The sequence below is a fragment of the Leptosomus discolor genome, chromosome 8, assembly GCF_034619465.1.
Source record: "Leptosomus discolor isolate bLepDis1 chromosome 8, bLepDis1.hap2, whole genome shotgun sequence".
In the NCBI taxonomy this organism is placed as follows: domain Eukaryota; kingdom Metazoa; phylum Chordata; class Aves; order Leptosomiformes; family Leptosomidae; genus Leptosomus; species Leptosomus discolor.
In genome coordinates this window covers 11381843-11405685 of record NC_141398.1, presented here as the reverse complement: position 1 = coordinate 11405685, position 23843 = coordinate 11381843, and the positions used below count along the sequence as shown (strand labels likewise).

At 42.2% G+C, this 23843-nt stretch overlaps 1 protein-coding gene across 4 annotated transcripts in view; it reads left to right on the top strand.

The window, feature by feature from the left end:
* The window catches only part of FHOD3 (formin homology 2 domain containing 3), a 386715-nt gene that overhangs the window by 50410 nt on the left and 312462 nt on the right, over positions 1 to 23843 (top strand). For all 4 annotated transcript variants that reach the window (XM_086468856.1, XM_086468855.1, XM_086468854.1 and 1 more), the window contains exon 3: positions 511 to 575. In XM_086468856.1, coding sequence (XP_086324982.1) covers positions 511 to 575 — 65 coding nt within the window. The remainder of the gene's footprint in view (positions 1 to 510; positions 576 to 23843) is intronic.

Sequence of the window (23843 nt, the reverse complement as noted above, 5' to 3'; positions counted from 1 at the left end):
TAAAGACCGATTAGGGGATATGAGCGGATTTGTGAAAGTATAAGCAACCTTTTATTTGACCTTGCATTTTCTTTTAATGCTTAACTATACCGAGCTTTAAAATATTTCTGTGAAAATTAAAATAGGCAGTCGTCATCATTTGATACTTCTCAAATATGCATTTCTAGAGAGTCATTGTGGTGGGTTGACCTTGGCCACCTGTCAGTTGCCCACCCAGCCGCTCTTGCGCTCTATCCTCAGCAGAAAGGAGGGAAAATAAGATTAAAAAATCTCATTGATTCCAATAGAGACGGGGAGATAACATAAGAAATACTGTTGTAGGCAAACCAGGGTTGAATATAGAAAATTATTTTATTGCCAGTGATGTTGGATGATAAGTAAGAAATATATAACTCAATACCTTCTCTCACTCCCCACCCTTTTTTCCTAGGCTCAGCTTTACTCCTTCATTCCCAACTCCTCTACCTCTTCCCTACACCATTATGTATTTTTCTTCTCTCCTCTTTTTAGGAGGGGCAAGAAGCACAGTATAATTCTGAGGACCCAGCTGTCAGTGAGAGTCCATGCCTGCATTGGTAAGTGAAAATCCATCGTGCCTGAAAGAGAACAAATAAACAGAATTGATTTCCAAGAAGCAAATCTGGGAAGTAGGAATCAGACTTGGTATGTTCCAAGTTAAGGATAATGGCCAGTAAATCGATTTCTTTGTTCTGTTTGTTGCATGCTAAAATTAGGTTGTACTAGTTACATTAACCTTAAAGTACGTTAAATACCCAGGGAAGTACAGCATTTGACAGTGAACTGTGATGATTGGGGGTGCTTTGGAGAATCTTGGATTATCTGTCTTGCCACAGCCTTTGTGTGTGCCTGAAGAAGACTGTGTTCTGAATTGGAAAGGGAATCTGAAGAATTGTTGGCTGACAGCTAACTACTGCATTTTAGTAGCATATAATGTTTATTACTTCACATCTTGAAGATCTTGGCTGCATATTTGTCTTTATCACAGTGTCAATGTCTTACAAAAAGCTGGTTAAAACAGTGCTGTCATGAGGAAAAGTCTAATGAAAGTCATAATGTATGTGTCATAAGAGCTTTAAGGTTGCATAAATGGAGGCTGATGTGCTGTGATGGTGTTGATATGTTCTCCAGCATTCTGCAGACCAGACTGTTTTATTCAATGTTAGTGGCAAACCTAATGCTCATGTTTTGGTGATATTATGATAGTAGTTATGGGTGGCTGGTTTAAAAAAAATAATCCTATATGTATGTGCCACAGTTGCCTGTTTTGTTTTCAACTTCTCTATAGTAGATTCAGTGTCCTAATATGTTTAGTTTGTTGTTAGTCTTGCTTCAGGAGATCATAGATGAAGCATTGAAATACCGATAGTTTCCTTAAAAAGAGCAGGAGAAAGTCAAAGTTTTGTATTATTTCCACAGTGCTAGTGCTGTCGGAGGATTCAGGCCTTACATACAACTAAACTTCTTTCCTCTGCCCCCAGGACGTGTTATGAAATGGCCTTTCTGGGAATTTGAACTGAGCATAAGCAACCTACAGAATTCCTCGAATACCTCCCATTGAGAGCGATCTCTAGGCTGCCTCATGCAGGAACAGATTCTACTCTACTGCCCTTGACTTGAGGAAGTACAGGAGAGCAAGCCTACACATTAAGTATTAGAGGAGAAACAGAGATGCTGCAAAGTCTAGGCTCATTTTATAAATGGGAATGAAATTAAGAACAGCTTGGAGAAGCTTGTTCTTGTTAGGTCTGGGAATATATTTGGCAAAACAGACCAGTGCAGCAAGACAAGATTTCATGTGTTTCCTGGATTGAGGTTTTATAAGAACAATTTTCTTGTAAAAAATTTTTGTCCAGAGTGCAGCCATCGAGGAATGAGAGCACAGCAGATTCTGAGCTTCCAATTGTGGTTGCTTTGTTGTTATCTGTTTGCATTCAAGCTCACTGGAGGCAGTTGGGCATATTACTGAGCATGTAGTTTAATTGTTCCTGTATGAAAGTGCGTTCCTTTGTCAGGTGCTGTTACTCTCTGGTGACGCTTTCAGTGGTGAGCAGAGAGGAGGCCAGGCAGCAAGACTTGAGTCCAGATTTCAGACTCGTAGAGCAGAGGTGTGTTTGGATATGGGCTTTTGGCTTGGTTCGTTATAGGCAGAAAAGCCAATGCAAGACCTGGTTCTAGTTTCCAACCCCCCCTGCTGAAGTTTAGACTTTTAGGGTAAGTTTTTCTTTCAGCCCATAGCTTGAGGTAATGTAGTTTCTTCTCACTTCTTTTCTTTTTCATTTCTAAATACCAAATGTGTCTTATTTTTCAGTCTGGAATAGTTTGAAAGAGTCAGGGACACTTTGTGGTTCTTGTTACTGGCCTTGTTTAGTGACCTGTGCCTGGCAGTTACACTTGTCACGGGATAGGAGGGTGGTTTCACTTGCACAGTGGGTGCTTTTCTTCATCTTGTGTGTACTTTCACTTCAGCTGCCTATGAACATCTTTTTTGAAATATAAGCACTAGGTTTAGAGGTTAAAAGATACGTTACATATTTGGAGTAGAAGCCAGGAGCTAGAGCAATCTGAGATGGTGTTACATGGAATAAAACGTGTTGCTTTGGCTATTTTTTTTTTTCAGTCTTCACAATATCTTTGGAAAGCATTGTGGTTAGCAATGTTACTGACTCTGCAAAGTCCTCAGTAGGTAGCTAGGACTACTTTCTGAGATGTGCTTTGTTCTGTAGTGCCCTTGCTTCAGAGCCTCCTGTCATCCTTGCCTTCAGGGTTTTACTTTGCTCTGAAGAGCTGAGAGGTATAAAATAATTTTCCTGTTATAAACTGTCCCATTTGGAAGTTGGACCAATATTTTTTTTTTTTTTCCTTCTCCCTAACATGTTGTGCTTTTAAATTGTGGGAAATACACAAGTGTTTATGTTCAGATAAAGTTTTCCATCATTAGTGACTTCAGATCTCTGGGGAATTTGTTGGGCTTTAGTGTCAGAGGATGTACTGACTACAGGCCAATATTTTATGAGACTTGGGAGGCTTTAGCAAGTCCCATGTCAACTGGGGTGGATTTTTTTGGTTTTAAACAGGGCATGAAAGGAATAAAGATTAATAACTACTGCAGAAGTTGTTAGTGAGTGGTATTTTCTGCCATATTGCATACCAGTTACTCTTAAGCATCTCACTCAATTTAATACTTTTTTTTTTTTGTCAATTTGAGTTCTTGTTTTATGTTCACAATAAGGACTTTCAGCATGGAGGAATACATTTTCTCTTAAATATCACTCTACTTCTTTTCCTATTTTGGCTCAATCCTGATTAAATTGTCAGGACTAATTAAAAGGTAATGTAAAAAATGAAATTTAAGTGGGTTTAATACAAACTGTAATATTTGCAGTGTTTTTTTATATGGAAGGACTATTGCTGAAACCAGTTTTGTTCATAGAACATAACTAATTGAAAATTATAGATGTACTTTCGTACTTGTTGATTTTAAAAGACCTTAGTGGAGGAAGATCAGTCCTTAAATCACAATGTCAATTGGGTTTTTTCCACAATCTGTCAAATTTGACCTTTTATTCAAATTAGACTCATTGTGAGTTAATACCCTGTGGGAAAAGTCTTTCTGGTATTTTTGGCAGCCGTATGATTTTCCTTGTTTGCATTTAGTTGTGTCTTAACATAATTTTAATTTGTGTATATTTAACAATTACAGGGCTCAGCTGAGGCCTTGATGAAGTCCAGTGTAAATGAGGATGTAGCTTTACAGGGCGAACACCAACAGTCCCAAAAACTTTAGCCCCTGAAACTAAATGGAAGGTTTTAGTTTGAGTAACTCTTTTGACAGTGAAGTTTTAAAGATCTTTAAAAGCTCTACTCATCCTGGACAGTGACTTGATTTACTCATTATGTCCTTGCTTGGACACCCCTGTTTGCCGCTGCTGCTTCATTTGTCTGTACGTTGCTGCTTGGTAGTTTTCTCTCAAAATCTGAGGTGGTCTCTGAGGGAGAAGGCACCATTTACTCTTACATATCTAGACGCAGTACCTACCTCAAGAGAGTCCCATGCTTTCTTTTAAAATGCTTATGCCTATGATGGGGAATCATGAGTGTTGTTCTCAATAATGAGAGTGAGGTTTGAACAGGGACCCATGACAATGATTTAGAATGATTTTGCCAAAAGAAGTTTAACATAAGCTTCAGGTGTTAATACAATGTAATACAAGAGGAATGCAAATAACAAAGGTTGATGTAATTCTGAATTCATATGTTGGCCTGGGGTTGCTCAGAGTACTGTAGCTTGGAAGGTCAGCAAATGTTGCAAGGTGTATTTTAAATTTTACTTCTCCTTTGTGTCAGTTTATTATTAAAAAAAAAAAAACAAAAACCAACAACAAAAAACCCAAACAAAACCCACACCCCTCCAACTCCCCCTTAATTGGTTATTTAAAATGCTTTTGCATTAACAAATTACATTTTTGTATGGTTATAGCTCCTTCTGTCTTGTATCTGTCTATAGATTAAAAATAATTTGCATAGATATTTGTGTATTACGTTTTGTAGCTTGATCCAGTGAGGTCCCTAAACAGCATACAAGTATGGTATTGCAAGAATCTTACTAAACGTATAATATAGTTTCATTATTAGTTGTTATAACCATTTTATAATCCCCTTCTATTGGCTTTTGCCCATGGGCAGTTGCAGGTTTACCGGAGCACAGTGCTTAAGTGCTTTACAGTGTGCCTGCTCTTTCCTGTCCTTCCACGGGTTCTCAGCAGTGGATTATTCCCAAGTATGTGACACAATAGCTGCCATGCTGGCCGGTGGCTGTATCTAGCCCCTAATCTTAGGGCATTTGCTTTAACCAGCAGTGCTAGCACCAATAACCCAGCCTTTCCACGCGGTTCTTCAGATTGTCTTTTTGACATTCCCTCGGTCTTGATATCTTTTATGAAATGTAGCCATAAATATCTTCCTGAGCTCCCTTTGTTCTGGGATACCTGAGGGGAGTTGTAAGCTTGTTGTAACTAGGAGGCTGGTAGAAGCCAGCTGTTTTTATTTGTCCTGTAATGGCTGAAGTATGCAACTAGACCTTTTTTCCATGTATGGTTTTCCCTTCTGTTATCCATTATGTGGACTTGTTGCATGTATTACAGCAGACAGGATTAGGTTCTGCAAATATTTATGCATCTGTTGAACCTTCTGGTATGACCTGTTCCTCCAGGTGCTTGAGATGCAAGTTCCTCCCTGGTGGAACCACAGTGCTTTCAGAGAGACAAAGTCATGTCTTGAGTCTATAAATGTATCTGGCACTTTGTTGCAGAGAAGTTAAAGATACATGGACAGAAGTGGGGAAAAAATGTAGATTATCCTCTTATGAGAGCTGGGCAGAAGGAAACCTAATGAGGTTCAATAAGGGCAAGTGCAGGGTCCTGCACCTGGGGAGGAATAACCCCATGCACCAGTACAGGCTGGGGGTTGACCTGCTGGAGAGCAGCTCTGTGGAGAAGGACAAGGGAGTCCTCATGGGCAGCATGTTGACCATGAGCCAACCATGTGCCCTTGTGGCCAGGAAGGCCAATGGTGTCCTGGGGTGCATTAAGAAGAGTGTGGCCAGCAGGTCGAGGGAGGTTCTCCTCCCCCTCTGCTCTGCCGTGGTGAGGCCACATCTGAAGCACTATGACCAGTTCTGGGCCCCTCCAGTTCAAGAGGGACAGGGAACTCCTGGGGAGAGACCAGCGGAGGGCTGCTAAGATGATGAGGGGACTGGGGCATCTCTCCTATGAGGAAAGGCTGAGAAACCCGGGGCTCTTTAGCCTGGAGAAGAGAAGACTGAGAGGAGACCTTATCGACACCAATATCTAAAGGGCGGGTGTCAAGAGGATGGGGCCAGGCTCTTTTTAATGGTGCCCGGTGACAGCACAAGGGGCAACGGGCATCTGTCTGGCATATGTGTGTTTGCAGTGTTCTGAGTGCTGGAGTAGAGTTCTCGTAGCCGTGAACACTGTGAAGCTCCTCTAGTTCGTACTTTAAAACTTTGTTTTGTTTTGTTTTGTTTTTTGAAGGGAATCATAGAATGAATATTGAATTTAAAATAAACAGCTTGCTTTTGGTAAGGGAGTTTCTGAATACACTAAGATTCTAATTAAAAGGCTTTTCTAAAGGAAGCTTGGTTGTGGCACTGTGAGCTCTTCGTTTGGGCAGGTAGTGATTGATGCGTTCCATTGAAAGTATCAAGAAAGAGAGGTACTTTAGGTTGTTTGAAGGGCATTTGAGTTTTCTGCTCAGTGTTAGGCATTCCTAATAGAATACATTTTCAGTTTGAGAGAGGGAACATGTGGAGAGCATTAGCAGTTCAGCAAAACATGCAACCGATTCCAATTTAATTTAAAGAGAACAAAAGAGGTGCCTAGAGAATTTGTCGGAAGCACTGTGGTTTTGCCTTCTTTGCACTGATGGTAACAGGGTAGAGAGAGAGGTGAGATGAAATTGCTTTATCAAATATCTTCTTAGCATAATTGGGACAGAAACGATGGTGATTAATGGATTTAATGGTGCTGCACAAGGATCCTGCATGCATTATGGATTTGTAATCATGACATGCTTCCTAAGACTTGCTGTAACTTGGTAGAAGTCCTGGCTTAAATGAAGATAATAAACAACATGTTTATTAGATGTAAACTGACATCACACACACACAAATTGAAAAAATGTGAAAAGGAATGCCAGAGCTTGGGGGAAGGTTTAGGCTTTTTTTAATAAAATAATTTGAGTTCTAGTTAAGGTAGTGCACACAGTACTGGGGCCTGCTTCCAGATGTGATTGAAGATATCTGGTTCAACTCTCTTTCAATTTAAGAAAAACATGACATAGCTGCAAATGCTGTGATAAAAATACCTTTTCCAGCTTTTTAGGATTATTTAAATTTTCTTTCCTGAGAATGTGGAACACAGATGCTCTAAGTAAAATCCCCTGGTTCCCAGATCAGATTGCTCTGTGAAAATCTATCCGTATAAATAACTTGTGGTTTTGCTCTAAAAATGTACACCTCTTTAAACTGAAATGTTAGACTTTTGTTGTACTCCTTGTGCATGCTTTTAGTCAGCCTCCTTTGTGGGGATGAAGCATGGTACTTCCCCATAACCTGTGATTTGCCTTCTGTGATCTCACCAAGAAACCTTGGGGCCGGTCCTTTAGGATTTCAGAAGGTGTTTGAGACAAAACAGGGAAATTTCCAAGATTTGTCTCTGCATATTTCATTTAAATTATAGTCCTTAAAATAGGCATTGCAGCAAGAAGAACCAAGATGCTGTGGAGCTTCCATTATTGCTTTGAAGCGGTGGATTCCTGCTTTAAAGGGGCTTGTTCCAGGTTTGAAAGGACTGCTGTGGAGTGTGCTAGTGGGATGCTTTTCTTGCCTTCGGAAGCTTTTTGTTAAAATGTGAAAGCTTATCTGACTTGCCTTACACCAGGAAGTGCTGCAGAAACTAGTGAAACATCTTTGAATTGGGATATCCTCTTTTTGAATCTTTCTCCACCCCCCCCCCCCACCCCCCCCCCTTTTCATACAATATGTTAAAATTTGCAAGGTAGGAGGCATCTACTTTTGACTCTTAAAACATAGTCTGATTTAAAACAAAACTTGTTTCTAAACAACCAACCAAAATCCTCAGTCATCTTTGGTGATACCATAAAGGAAAGCATCTCCTCCTAAAGCCAGGAAGGAAAATGAGTAGTATGATACTTTGCGTACCATTCCCAAACACCAACCTATTTAGACTTGTTTCAGATATTTTTTTTTTAAATTAATTATAGAGTACCATATTACTGATTTGTGGATCTTTTTTTTGGAAGTGTTTTTTTCATGCAGTCTAAACACCTGTCTTTGAAGATTAAAAATTCTAACACAATGCAATAGTGCTTTTATTCTTTGCGTATTACCATCTACCTGGTGCTTTGAAAGTATTGTACATCTGCTAATAAATAAAATCGCACCAAGAAGGAGGACTAAGTTAGTTAATGCATTAAATTGAAATTACTGAAATATACTGCAATTCCAGCTTCAAAAATTGTAGCTTCATGTCTGAGTTATGTTGCTATTGCTAGGAGTAGATGGGCCATGTTTTTGTGATCTAAAGAGAAACAGATATTGTAAATTTAACCTCTGAGATGAGTGAGTGAGAAGAATTTTGTAACATTTTAAACTCTTTAAACTGCTCATAATAGAGCCCAAAAATGGACCCCTCTGTAAATAGCTGGTAACAACAGTGGTATCTACTATGATGAGGTCTTTGTGGATTTGGTTGGGGAGTGTAATGGGTTTCCGTGGCAAGGTTTTGGTAGGGGGGGGTTACAGGGGTGGCTTCTGTACGAAGCTGCTAGAAGTTTCCCCTATGTCCGATACAGCCAATGCCAGCCGGCTTTAAGACAGACCCGCCGCTGGCCAAGGCCGAGCCAATCAGCGACAGTGTCTTTCGCCTCTGGGATAATGTATTTAGGAGAGGAAAAAAAGTTGTTGCACAGCAGTAATTGCAACGAGTGAGAGGAGTGAGAATATGTTAGAGAAACATCCTGCAGACACCAAGGTCAGTGCAGAAGGAGAGGGAGGAGATGCTCCAGGTGCCAGAGCAGCGATTCCCCTGCGGCCTGTGGTGAAGACCACGGTGAGGCAGGCTGTGCCCCTGCAGCCCATGGGCGGTGGAGCAGATGACTGCCTACACCCCGTGGAGGGCCCCCACGCCGGAGTAGGTGGATACCTGAAGGCAGCTGTGACCCCGTGGGAAGCCTGCACCGGAGCAGGCTCCTGGCAGGACCTGTGGCCTGTGGAGAGAGAGAAGCCCACGCTGGAGCAGGTTTGCTGCCAGAGACCCGGTGAGGGGGCTCATGCTGGAGCAGTCGGTTCCTGAAGGACTGCACACCATGGAGGAGACCCACGCTGGAGCAGTTCATGAAGGACTGAACCCGTGGGAAGACTCATGCTGGAGAAGTCATGGAGGACTTTCTCCTGTGAGGGGGACCTCACATTGGAGCAGGGGAAACGAGTCCTCGCCCTGAGGAGGAAGGAGCAGCAGAAACAGCAGTGCGATTAAGTGACCCTAACCCCCATTCCCTGTCCCCCTGCGCTGCTGGGGGAGAGCAGGGAGAGAAATTGGGAATGAAGTTAAGCCCGGGAAAGAAGAGAGGGGTGGGGGGAAGGTGTTTTAAGATTCTGTTTTATTTCTCATTACTCCTCTCTCAGTTAATTGGTAATAAATTACATTATTCCCAAGTTGAGTCTGTTTTGCCTGTGACAGTAAATGTTGAGTGATCTCCCTGTCCTTATGTCAACTCCACAAGCCTGTTGTATTTTTTTCTCTCCCCTGTCCAGTTGAGGAGGGGGAGAGTGATAGGGCGGCTTTGGTGGGCACTTGGCATACAGCCAGGATCAAACCACCATTTGTGTGGGTGTTTTTTTTTTGGGGGGGGGGTGGGGGTGTGTTTGGTTCTTCTTTTAGAAAAGCAAGTAAATAATTGATTATTTTGATCGATGCTTTAGGCATTTTTGAATGACTTCCATATTCTTCAATTACATTTTGAGAAATACTTGCCCAATAAATAACTGAGCACAGCCTAGGAATTGTCTCTAGATGTTCCTGTGGAATTCTAGAGGAGGTGTTGCTGAGGCTGGTCCTCCATGACCTGTGGTAGCTCTTTGTGATTAAATGTTTTGAGAAGTCCCTGTGTGTGTGTGTGTAGCAGGCAGGGGGCATTCGGAGTAAAACCATATCAATTTCTGAGCTGCAAAACTCCATGATCAAGGCAACATCATCACCTTGTTCTGCCACTGATGATGCTTCATAACTGGGATTTTGCAGATCCACAATGAGATGCGAAGCTCCCTTCAGCATTGCTTGTACTTGATGTGGCCTTTCTCTCACCTTGGGAGTTGTGTGGGCATCAGTCTCTCCCAAGTCACAGCTCATGACTCTGAGGTCACTTGGCTGAGACTTGGGTGGCTTGCTTATGGGTGGCTGTAGACATCCTGCTAGGGGAGGAATCTATAGAAACTGTTACTGCTGTATAGCTAGGTATGAATGTGACAAACTTGCTTTTACTTCATCATAAGAGACCTGGGGCTCTTTAGCCTGGAGAAGAGAAGGCTGAGAGGGGACCTTATCAACACTTATCACTATCTAACGGGCGGGTGTCAAGAGGATGGCGCCAGGCTCTTTTCAGTGGTGCCCAGCGACAGGACAAACTGGAACACGGGAAGTTCTGCCTGAACATGAGGGAAAACTTCTTTGGTCAGAGGGTGACAGAGCCCTGGAACAGGCTGCCCAGGGCGGTTGTGGAGTCTCCTTCCCTGGGGATATTCAAAATCCGCCTGGACACGATCCTGTGCGACCCGCTGTGCGATCTCCAGTCTCTTCCAACCCTTACTATTCTGTGATAACAGTCACCAAATTTTCAAGGGGGTATCCTAAGTTTCGTTACGTGTAGTAGTTTGTGTAGTTTCCTTAAAAGGAAAATAAAATAACAAATTTCATGCGATCTCCTACATCAATAGCTGTTAGTTTTCATGTAGTTTGCCTTTTTAGCTATTTACATTTCCCATTTACTTTATAGATTTTTATATTGACAGACAAAGCAGTTCTTACTCTTATGGTCTGTGTTCAAACAGTTGAACTCATTTCTCTTTAGACTGAAGCACAGCATGTTCAAGTCCTTAACTAGGGGGAAAAAAGTTAAATTCATATTTAATATCTTCAAATCAATTAGCTTTACACTTGGAAAAGAACAGATTGATTTGTTTCCTGCCTCCATCTAAAGCTGTTCTATGCAGAAGTTGTAAACCGAACAAATGAATTTGGTTTAGATGAGTCTTCTTGAAACTGTGCACCAGTCAGGCCTATTTTAAGCTTTACCTTGCAACACTTGTTAGAGTAAAACAGAACTAAGCACCTAAACTGTGGAAGAGAAATTAAGAGCTGCTACTTAAAAGCTGTGGGTTTGGAGTAGGAAATGTTGGTATTTCTTTGGGATCTCATTCTCAGCCCTGCCATTGATTTAGCCTTGTTTGTAAGGAAGGCGGAGGGATGATGATGTTGCTCAAGTGGAATTAGTGTAAATATAGTTCCTGCATCCCTGAGATGTTCTAAGATGCATGGACAAAATTTGTTTTGACTTACCAACAGCCACTAAGCATGTATACTAAAGACTTCATTAACATTAATTATATCGTTTTTGTCTATTAGCTTTTGTGTTTAGAAATGTGACGTTCTTCATCTTGCTCAGGTGTAGATTTTAGCTCTAGATTTGCTGAAATTCAAGCTGCTGCAGTAGTGATCCTGGAAGTGGCTGCAATGCAAGTTGTGGCTCTCACTTCCCAGAATTTTTAGAGAAAGAACTGGATTAGTGATGCTTATTTCCCTATAACGTATTTCTAGTGTAATAAAAGAGCAGATATGATGCTAGTTCATAAAGCAAGGCATTGTGCTGCTGTGGAGGGGAGGCTTCTCTGCAGAATGAATCCCTTACATGTCATGCTTTTGGGTGGAAGCCCTGCAGAAGATTTTTAGCGTAAGGCAAAATTTGTGTAACCTCTTTAGTACTAACAAAATACTAAAAAAAAACCTCTACATGCCCAGAGAATGTCTGGGCTGATATTTTCCTCCGGTTGATTACTGAGGGAGTTGCTGGGGAATAAATAGGGAAACACTTCTTCACTGTATCCTCTCCTGGGTGGTGGGTTTTTCTCCTTCATTGCATGTCTGATTTCTGCTTTCTGATGGATAAGGTTGATCTGTTGCTTGACTATCATGTACCACAGATGAATGTATACTCCAGTATGCCTTGTGATGATTTATTTCATATTAGCTTAAAAAAGAGAATGCATGCATGTCATTGAAATGCAAGGCCAGGAGAGGCGTCTTTGGACGTTAGCAGTCTGCTTCGGTCTGCTTGTTTCGGAAAATGGTAAGCAGAATGTGCAAACTCATGGTCAGTGATGCTTCAAATGGATTCTAACTTTTTGTGAGCTCACTGCAAGGCCAAGTACACGGGTATCATCTTTTCAGACCAGGGCTATGTTGTTTCAGTCCTTATACGTACTAGAAGGAGGGTTCATTTTTGTTACTATCTCAAGATTTTGCAATAGAAGTTGGTATAAGTACATGTGGTTTCATAACATTGTTGGACTGATTTTTTTATCTGGTTTATTAACTTTTTTCCACTATGATATATAAAGTTATCTCATACTTCAGCAGTGAAGAAATAGTTGCTCTGTGTTTTCGAGTTTTCATCATGGCATACAAATGATGTGTACTGTTCTTCCTTGCCTCCAGCTATCCTATTCCTCTCTCATTTATATCCATTTCATCTTTTTCAATGTGCAGCTTCTTTTATTTCAGTGGAAATTAAGATGATTTAATTTGTAAATTGGGTGCCTCTCAATTTCTTTCTTTCTTGAAAGAAATGCTCCAAAGACTGAGGAACTTAATTTAAATAGGTGTCACTGTTCTCTGATGTAATGTATGTCATCTTCTGTAAGGCTTTTAAGTGAGATATCCACCAAATCCACTCAGTGTCTAGAAGAATATGTGTACTATAATGCAAAATACTGCGACGGTACCTTTGGAAGCATTTAGATAAAGTGCTCATCTTGGGCTTAGAACATGCCGTGCTCAGATGTGGGCATCAGTGGTGAAGGAATCCCCTCGCTCATTGCTGTGATGGTTTTGTACTTGTGTGAGCTTCATAAAAACGAGGACATCATGGTACCTCTGTCTGGAACAGAGAGAGAGAGATGAGATTTTTGGAATATTTAATTGGTGATATCTTAAGTATTATTAAATGTTATGTACTGCAGAAGACTTCCTTTATTTCACAGCTTTTCATGTCTTCAAGTGTTACTTTTAATCATGAGCTGTCCTTTTCTGGGTTTTTCTTGGGTATTTTGGGAGAGGGTGGTTTTTTGGTTTTAGTTTGTTTTTTCTTTTTTTTATGTACAGCATCTCTTTTAATAATGATAACAGCTCCTTTAAGTCTCTTTTTTTCCTGCTAAAGACTCAACAAGGCACATAAAATTTTAGGCTCCGAAGAGATTAAGTTACAACCTCTTAATTTAAAACCTCAGCAGAAGTTACTGTGGCTGAGCAGCATGCTATTGTAAGTGGTAGGCTGTCATAAGCCATGTCAATTCATATTTAGCAGTTTGAGATGAGGCTGGTATGTATGAAGTTATGTATCGAGTTTCTTTTAACCTTTCAGACATTAAATATTTAGCTCTGGTCTTGCTATTAAAGCATGAAGAGCAGTGTGTTGGTAAACTGTGTGCTTTAAAAAAAATAAATCTGTTTCTGCAGGTTTATTTCTCCCCATGGCTGTTGACAAGGATTACACTTAAGCTTTAAGGGCCAGTTATAACTTCAGAACGTCTAAAACTGCTGTATCAAGTTAACTTGTTGTTGTGCTGAGGAGGAAAATATAAATGTTGAATGTGTTCCTTACTTCTTCCATAATCCTAAATTTAGGTTCAGCATCAAATAACCACTGGAGAGATTTGCCTACCGCTTGACTTTGTGTGAAACAGGGACAGCTGAGAGTGCAGAAAGCTTCTCAGCAGGTTGGGCACGGGAGGAGGCCTGGGACTGATGTCACCCGTGCCCGAGGGCTGGGGTTTTCCTCGGCCCTTCTAGCAGTGGAGCTTATTCTGCAGGGTGTCGGAGCTGAACGGGCTGTTCCAGGCAGGGGAGGATGGTGACGATGCTGGCAAGGAAGCAGCCAGCTGTCATTGCTTTTCTGCCTCTTGCTGCTCAGAGGAGCATGCGTGAGTGGTTCCCTGTAACTGCATCAGAAACACATCAGGAGGCTTCCCTACTTTTTTAATTTTGGACTGTTTGGTGTTGCACTGAGGAAAAACTTGCTGTAGAAAACATGGGTATGTTTGCATGAAGGGTCCAGCGTCATATGTAACTAACCTGAAAACCTTTGTTAAAACCCTCACAAAGGAGTTCTGCTGTATGTTGTTCACTTCAACAGCAATATATTAAAAATTATTATTTAATTTTTAATTAATCCAAATATATTAGAATTCCCAGTATATTAAAAATATTTGAGATCCAAAAAGAGTGGACGAGGAAATAAAATCTATCTCTGCTGGAGTAGCCAGGTACTACTGTAATGTTCTGAGGGGTGATGTACCCTGGGACAGGGGACCCACAGTGGTGCTCCGAACAGCTCCCTAAAGCCCAGGATGTGAGCACATGGTGCGGTTTTGTCCAAAGGTTAGTACAAGCGATGAGTACACAAGCACCCACGGTTACCACAGATAACACACTGCGGGGCACTGTGGTAGCAGTGTCTGGCGCTCCTGGATTTTCACTCTGGGGCTAGTGGTCTGCGGATTACTGTCACCATGGTCTGACTGGTTTATATGGTGTCTCTGTGCTTCAGGTGGTGTGTGTGGTTTTCTGTTCTGTACATTGCATGCTTCGGGCTCCTTAGTCAACGTTCAGTCACAGAATCGTGGAATCACAGAATGTCAGGGGTTGGAAGGGACCTCGAAAGATCATGTAGTCCAACCCCCCTGCCAGAGCATTTAGATATCTTTACTAAGACTTTAGGGGCATTTTCCTAACCTAACAGCTGTGAGGTTGAATCTTTTTGTTTTAAAGCCAGTAAAATACATATAACTTGGTACCAGCTAAGAGGACCTAGAGGCTGTCTGTGAGCTGGCAGTACCTGTTTGACTAGCTGCCTGTTACCTTGGGGCGCCGGGTACCGTTTCCAGCTGACCCCTGGGGAAGCTTGTTGGGGAGGCAGGAGGGGTGAGCAATCCAAATACAGAAATGCCCAAACAGTTCCTAAATTTCTCTGTAGGGAAAACCAAAACCAAACATCAAACAGAAAAGGACATGCTACACAGAACAAGGATTTTTGTAATTGCATCTGTTTAATGAAGACTGAGAACACCTATTTTTACTCTAAAAAAAGCCCCAACATGCAAAAGCAAACCTCCAAAAAAGCCAGAACCCCAAACCCAACAAGAAGAAAATGGCATGGTCTTAGTTCCTCTCTCTTCTCTACTTTCCTCTTCTCCTTATTGCAGGAAAGGAATAGGAGCCTTACAAGCCTAATTCAGCTGACAGGGAGCTTCAAGGCTCTGGGTGTAGTAGTTCCTCTTTTTCATATTGCTTGAGTTGCTTTTAACCATGGTGCATGTAGGAAAATAACTGGTTCTAGGTGAAGCTTTACTGCTGTATCAGTGCCACGAGTCCTCTCCTTGTCAGCCTTCAAGTCACGCCAGGCATGCAGCTTGGTGGCTGTGCTAGCCACTGGGCTCCCTCTGCCATGGGTGAGCAGAGCCTCTCTAGAGGGCACTTCAGAGCATCTCAGATATATTCCTGCCCTGAATTGCTCTCGTTCCCGTTGGCCATAAAGGGAACAGATTAGGGAGAGGAACTGCCTGGCTGAGAAGTACATGTACTCTCTGTTGTCCCTTTCTGGTTTCTGTCTTCAGAGTCGTGATAGTCATTCTTGGATGACAGCGGCTTTTAGTGAAATCTGGTTCTTTCCCAAGCTCTGAAAACAGTTGCACTGATTTCTTTTTTCGTAGTTTCTATCAGGATCTAATAATGTGATTTGTATATATAAATTTACTTGTCCTGTGAAGTTATGCTGGAATGAAGTTTGGTAAGAACAGGTAAGATTCAGGCTATGAGTTACCTCCATTGGCTCTCAGGCCCATTGTACGGGCAGAAGCAACTGGAGATGGTTGTGCCCAAGCTCTTTGCTAGGAGTGAGGCAGGAATTCTGGATGCTGGAGCACAAGACTTTCCGGGCAAATCCTCACCTCCTGTAAGACGGTTTGGGGTGAGAGCTGGTCCGTTCTACCCTTACAGAGTGCCGGTCTTGCACTCAAATGAGATTGTGCTTTTTGGTAACTTGTACCAGCCTGTTACCTGGAGATCAGACGTGCAGGTGCATCCCTTCCCAGGAGAAGGGGAAAGTTCCAGCTTTACTCTGGTTCCCAGTGTGGTGTTTCTGACAAGACCTCCCTCAGAGCAAGCGGGCCGCTTCCCGCGTTGCAGAGCTGCTGTGTTACGTGCTGAGCTGCGAACGCCGAAGAGGAGGATTTCTTTTCTCTTTGTGTCTCTCCCACTGCTGCTGTCAACTTTTTTGTCTTGCCTGCTCTTCTGGTGAGCCTGATGCCACACAGCCAGCCGTTCACAGAGGCGGCCGCTGCCTGTGTCCCTGTTGGCGGGTGGGCCGGTGGCAGGTGGTCCAGCAGCCCCGGTACCACGCTCGCAGGCTCTCGCCAATCCCTCCCTTTGAGGGTCAGGTCAGCTCTACTTTGACATTAAACTCCCAGCTGGGAAGACCTTTTCTGTGTTTCCTGTGAATAACAAGGAAAAGGAGGAGAGAGACGCTTCGCCAGCTGCAGCCATACCTGCCCTCTCCCTGCTGAGAAAACAAGGGGTCTGTTTTTCAGGGTGGCTGCACATCCTGGGCATCTAAATGCGATACCTTATCAGAGGTGGCTGTGGTGCATGTCAGCATTCACCCCTTTCACACTGGCTTCTTGGTAGATAGTGAAATTGTGACTTTCACTTGTCAGTTCTGCCTTCATTACACATGTCACAGCTAGCATTACAGCGACCCAGCTACGTCCCAGCGACCTCATCGTGTCTGTCGGGGTTTTGTACCACTGTTCTTGGCATGCTTGCGCATACGTGACAACGTTGCTTTTCACTTTTCTCTCTTTCTTACCTCATTGATAGGATGTTATTACAGCCTTAGTACTTCTTATCAGGGATGGCTTGTTTTTTCTAGGAAGAAAAACAGTAGTGTGGTTTGGATGAAGACTGTGAAATCCTGCTGGCTCTTTTATTTTCATTAATTCCTTGGGGTTAAGTAGCATGAAAATCATGCAGGGAAACTCTTATGTTTACTTTTGTCAGCCTCTAGTTTCTGAATAAAAGTAGCAGTTACGGATGGAGTATTTCCTCACAGATTTGTATGTGCCATTTTGGAGCACCATATCTGCTTTAGGCTTTCAGTATTTCGATGTTACAAGGAAGTGCCTGGCTTCTTCCCCCAAACTTGAGTCTCCCACACCCCTGCCTCTTGGCTGATAAAGCAGGTAGCTTGCTTGTGGCGTTCAGGCATTTGAACTGGACTGAACCAAGTGCATGCCAGGGAGCAAGGCAATGTTCATGTTCTTTTGTTGACTCCTCAAATGTCCTACAAGTGACTAGTTCAGTTCTTCCTTTTTGATGTATTAGGATTGTGTTTCTCAGGTTCATTTCCTTGACAGTCTTGGTCAAGTACAAGAAAATTAGTTCCTCCTGAGGACAGGTTATTTCTTTTCCATTTTGATTTGGAAGACTTCCATTAAGGACTTCTTAGTGAATAGCCCAGTTTTCTCAGTCTTATGTTTATTGTCCCATGCTCTCTTGAATTAGCAGCCTGATACTTTGGCTGCTTTGAACTTCACAGGTAGGAAGGCTGTGGTGTGCCACTTATATTTGCCGAGAATGAATGAACAGCTCTGGGCACCTGCAAAACAAATGTTGGTTATTTAGACACTCAATTCTCTGCTTCCAGCTCCAGCCTGGATATTTTTTTTAATAATTTTTGTTATTGCTACCTTTCTTTAAGTATACTTTCTAATTATCTCCTGAAATCTGTAACAATGTTCCTTTTAGGAGCTGAATTACATACACAGTGTGACTAGCGTGCCTGGTGACTAGCATGCAGGGAGTCTACAGGCAGGATCTGTGGGAGCATTCCTTGGTAACAAGCATGATAAAAGCATAAAAACTTACTCTTTTTTCCTAAAAAGAGAGTAGATGAAAATGCTTTCTAATCCCTAGCAACCAAGTAGAAAGAATAATAATCTACCCAACCCTTGCAGCATGGGTTTGCAGATTTGGAGAAATAAACAGGTAATAATTTGGGTGAAAGTAACTCCAAGCATCCTCCAGAGGCAGCTGTTTGTAGGGAAGGTGCATGTACATTATCTTGCTATGGTGCTTTAATGAAACACAGACTTGCAAGCACATATGGCGAACAGGTATAGTGCACGTAAGTGCAGAACTAATTTATGTTATCTTTCATGATGAAAAGAAACTGTGAAAGTGATTGCTTTATTTTGTAGAGATTATTTTCCAGAAATATTTCAGTTATTCCCAGTGGATAACTTTTGAAAGATTTTCCTCTTCCCTCTTACAGAGGGGGCAAGCATGAACTGAATCACGAATGGGCTATAGAACAAACTGGCCTTGCTGGGTCAGGTCAAAGGTCCATCTAGGCCAGTGCCCTGATCCTCCCGCTTCTTTCTTCAACAGCCGCTAATAGTTGCTGAAGTAAAGAATGTAAGAAGCGTGCAAGTATTCTACTAGAGTGCTTCCCAGCCTCTGGTGGTTTTGTGCTTCAGGGACTTTGAGGTCATGTCTTTACAGTTGGTCACCCTCTGTGGATTCTCCTTCCAGGAGCCTGCCTAGTTGCTCTTTAGACATTCTTCAGACTTTCTGTGTGTAGAAGATATCACAAGTATGAGTTTCAACAGTTCAGCTGCACTCTGGGTGAGGGACCAGTTCTTTTTTGTTATTTTGGACTTGAAAGTTTAATTTTATACCCTGTAGGTGTTTTGTAAAAGGAACTCCTGATTCACCTTCAGCCTCCTGTTGAAGGCGCAATAGCCATTTCTCTCTGTTGCCCTCCCACCCTCTCCCCAGATCATCTCTTCACAGGGTGGAAATCCATGTAAAGGATTTAGGAATGATGTAGGTGGCCATTCCTCCACTGGAAGCTGGGCTGTCTTCACTACGTGGTGCTTCCTTAAAACACTCCAACAATTTTTTGCCATTAATCAACCTTGTTCTAATCAACAGTTCTAAGTTTTCCAGTTCTGCTATGTATGGCATTTGAGACTGAGGGCCTCAAATGTACCCACTATGGAAAATATGGGTATACAGTTTCTTTAAATAGTGTTGTAATGATGCTTTCTGCTTTGTTTTATATTCCTTTAAAAATAGTTCCTGTGACCATTTAGCTCTGGAGCAGTTAAAAAGCAGAGTTGCTATGGAACTGGTATTACCTGACCACCTTTGGAGTGACAAAATTCAAGGCCGTAATTATATGGAAAGTTTGGGGTTTTGTTGGGTTTTTGTTTGTGGGGTTTGGGTTTTTTTTTTTTGAAGTGCAACACTTCTCTGCATTGAATTCCATCTGTCATTTTTATCACTCAGTATTGGATACTCCTTTGGCAGTTCTTCGCAGCTGAAACTCCTCTTACCGGCTTTGAGTAGCTGAGAATTAATGAACTTTTACTCCCTTCCCATGTACCATTTTTGTTCATGTTCTTTGGATTGTGGTGACAGCACAGGCCCATGCACCAGTTTAGTTAGACTCTGAAATAAAGTTTTGTAAGTATCAATTGGATATAATTTTAGCTCTGGACTTTCTGAGGGATTAAGGAAGGTTTGCCCTAGTACGTCTATTCTGATGTGAAATGAAGGTGTAACCTGATGCGTGTTCAGGTGTATTGAAGGAGCCAGAACTAACCCTTGCGTTCATTGTGCCAGGGTGGCCTTGTCTTAACTTGAGCGTGATTAATCACCACACATCTGTTTTCCATTCTAATCAAAATGTAACTAATACTTCTTTCTGCTTGTTCATCATAGCTGGTTTTTCATGGATCCATAGCAGACTCAAGAAAAAAAAGTTCATTATATTTGGCTGAAATTTGAGATAATTTTTCTCTGTCTCAGTAAAATTACTTGAACATGACCAGTAAATTTTAATTAATGTTATTTAGTAAGAATAATGACTATAATTTGACAGAAAACAGGTCTTTGCTGTATGAGCTCACTACCACATCAAAAATAACACCACTCCTCTGTTACTACGCTTTCCCCTCCTCTTGTTGAATTGCTGCAGATGCAGCACTTGCAGGAATGGCTTTCTCTTCCTTCTTGTGGTGGTAAATTCATATAACCTAGATGAAAAAATTTGATGCAGACTTTTGTGAGGAGGTTTTTGTGTTTGGAAAGGTCCAGCGATTTTGTGAGCCTGTCGATGACTTTAATAATTAGGGTTTTAAGAAGAGTCAGGATGGTGTCCCAACCACTAGTGTCATGCCTTGCGCACCTATGAGGAGCAAACTGAAACACAGCAATAGCTTTCCACCTCGTGGTCAGTTTGGTGTTTTGGGGGAGCTGGAGGGCCCTGTGCGTGTTGAGGATTAGCTAATTCAGGGTATGGTTTCCCAGAGGAATGCGCCAAGTGCTGCCTCCTGCCCCTCGGCCGCGTTTTGCCAACCCCTCAGTCAGAGGGATGCCTCTGCTGGGCTGCGCTTCCTGCTGAGTCATGGGGCCCTGGGATCAACTCCAGGCTGTGCCCTGGCACAGGAGGGAGATGGACCTTAGGCGCTGGTGGCTCGAGTCATTCGATGTGCAGAGCAGTCACCCCTTCCCGCAGCCATGTCGCTGCCAGGGTTGTGGAGGTGAGAAGCTGCAGCCTGAGAAACAGGCAGCCACAGCGTTTCTGCTGCTACAGGAAACTTGTCTCATAGTTGCACTCGTAGCTCATCCACGGTTTTGGGCAGCATGTGGAGTGGGAGCAGGACTGCTCTAATGGCAGTGTGCATGCTTGCCGCTGGTCTATACAGAGCGGCTGGCTCCATCCCTGCACCTCTCTCCTTGTCTGGCTTTGCTTTTGGCTGGAATTAGCTTTGCTTGCCGCTTTCTGAAATACATGACTGATTTGTTCCCCTCAGATGGCATAGATGACATAAATAACTAATTTCTGGATTATGGGGACTTAGACTCATAGAATGGTTTGGGTTGGAAGGGACCTTTAAAGGTCATCTACTCCAACGCCCCTGGTATGGGCAGGGACATCTTTAGCTACATCAGGTTGCTCAAAGCCCTGTTCAGCATGACTGTGAATGCTTCCAGTGATGAGGCATTGGAAGTGATGACTTGGTATGTAAAGAGCTTAATCATACCACCTGGGGAGTTTTTGTGTGGACTTTAAAGGCATTTGTATTAGGTAGGACCCCACTTACATGTGGGTTTGTTGATCTCGCCGTTGGGATTAAGCAAGATGTCAGAGACATCTGGAGATGCCAAAGCCTTTTGATAAGCCCCTGAAGGTGATAAACTTGATCCATATGAAGAGTCCATATGTAACAGAAGAGCTGCAAAGAGAAGGCATGTTGTGTTTACCACCCTCTAAAGAAGTTCTGCTTTGCATAAAAGTCTTGCAGACCTGTGTCCCAGCTCTGGGCAGCGTTGCCACTAATGCAGTGCTTGGTTATCCCGAAGCTCACGGGCTTAAGCTGCAAAATGAGTGAACTGTTCATAAGGAGTCCTGAAATGAGCCGTAGAAAACCACACAAATCCTCTCCTTTTTTGAAAAATAACTATTTTTAAAGGAAAGGTGTCCTACTGCTGAAAGACGTTTTATACACTCCTCAATTTTAACCACAAAAGATTAGCTTCCTGTTTTTTTAAAAAAATTAGTCTTTTTCAGATAGATGCTAAACTTAGGAGGATTAAGAAAAAACAATCTGCATCACCTGTGCAAGCTGGGAATATGTCATCCAAACCAGTAGAAATGTTCTGTAATGAGATTTTTTTTCTTATCCTGCTGTATCTAACATGATAAAAATCTCCTGATCTCTCTGTCCTCTTGTTGTTTACACACTCTGAACAGACATTTCCCAAGTTTCCAGCCAGAAGCAGTTGCATTAATTTCTGTTGAAGCTCTGGGTGTTTAGTTTGTCTGAAAATCAGTCCCTTGATCTGTCAAATATTAATATTTTTAAGATTAGCTTTTTTTTTTCCCTTTTCTGCTTTGCAGTTTCCTAGAGCTATGCACTTCAATCATTCGTACTTCTTCACCAGCAGGCAACGTGCTGATGACTTCAGTTTTATTACTTAGTTGCTCTGTAATTGTGAATTTCCATTTGAAGTCGCTTGAAAATCCTAAAGCTGCACTGTCTGTTTTCATGTAAATCTGTCCCACAGTGGCATAAAAAAATATGATGGTGTTGAGGGCAGTTACTGGTGAGTGAGGAGGGAAGCTGATACACCCTTTATACAGAAGCGACCAGTTTACCATGGAAAGTCAGAAAAAGTCTCTGCAAATCTACCATGTATATCAGAAATATAAAGGTACTCACGAAGTGTAAGCTTCCCTTTCCACAAGAAAAAACAAATCCTCTACAGCTTTAGTTTTTATGCACAAGTGTGTTTGTGGATGTTAATTTGAACTTGTGCATGTTTTCAAAACGGTGTGCTGTGAAGAGCGTGCTCTGGGAAATCAGTGATATTTTGCACTGTTCTGTATTAAAGTTAGTTTACTACATCACATCTAGTAAAAATCACTTTAGAGAAGCATTTCTTTTCTGATAGTCTCTATGCAGGAATTTAAGAGTGGAAAGGATATCCTGTGAGAGTAGTCCTCTGCTTTCCCACATTACATAATCTCCTCTTTAAAATTGCTACCTGATATACAGGAACACAGAAATAACCACTTTTTTTTGCTTTCAGTTGTGTTTATGAATTGCTAAGTTCAGCCTGTAGATCCTGGATGAAATTGAATTTCTGCTGGCTGTGCAGCCTGAGATTTAATTAGTGCTGACCTCACTTGGCATCCCAAGGTTGGGAACAGCTGCGTATGCTGAATCAGATCTTCAGCCGGGGCAAACTAATTCTCCTGTAAGTCAGCTGAGAAGCTGGTACAGCCTGTATGTCATTTCTATCACGTATAGATGCAAAACACTTATGATGAACTTCGTTACTGCTCTATAGATCCTGGGTTCAGAGCAACAAGGAGCTTCCAAGGTGGAATCTCAGAGTGGAATGAAATCGATATAAACATGCTTGGGGTTGAGATCAACAGTCAAAGAGTAATTGAAGTCTCATGCTCAAATTTCAGATTGGACATTTCTGTTCAGCAGCAGTTCTCCCGAAGAGATTCTGCAGAGCTTGTTTTATGCTGAGTGTATTTTTATTGCATTGATTTTAACTGGAAGAGCATTGTATGTGGCATGTGATCATTGAATATTGACAACTTAGAAACATGTAGACAAACTTCTAGACAAACTTCTAGAGTGGTACGAAGGAAGAGAGTACAGTTTGGTAGCCGAGTCTTGAATTTCTCAATCTGGGCAATTTATCTTGAGCAAACGGTGGTGGGAATTGCTGCTGGATGCTGTCGTGTTGCATACCCTGCGGGTTTCCAAAGGAGCAGCTGTGAAGGCAGTTAAATTCGGTAAAGACTTTCACTGGTATTACAGTAGGGTATTTGGCACTGACAGTGAAACATGAGGCTACAGAAATACTGTCGAGGCTACAAAGCTAACGCAAGGCAAAAAAAACCCAAGCCAACCAATCCTCCCCATCCCCTGCCCCAATCCCTAAGGGAATGCTTGCTTCTGAGGAAGAGGAATGTGTGAGTGGGTGTATATATACATCACAGTGGTCTTGGTCACCATCATATCCAAAATGAACACTTGGATTTCCTCATTGCATTAAGAAAAAATGGTGGTGTCACTGGGGGTAGATGTGACAGGGCTAGTTGAGAAGCCCTGAATGCTGCTGTAAACAGATACCTGGGTTGAAATGAAGCTGAGTTAATTCAATACAGGCTCACTCCTAGAGGACAGGTCAGTTGAGCAGAGGTAAAATACTGCTGTAACAGATGGACGACTGCTTGGGAAAGAGATTGAAATAGAGTAAAGTAATTAGGACAGGAGACAAATGTGTTGCATGACACTACATACAGACTAGGGCTGGAATCGGCAGTTACCATCCTGGAGGTCTTTGGCTGTAACACCAAAAGGA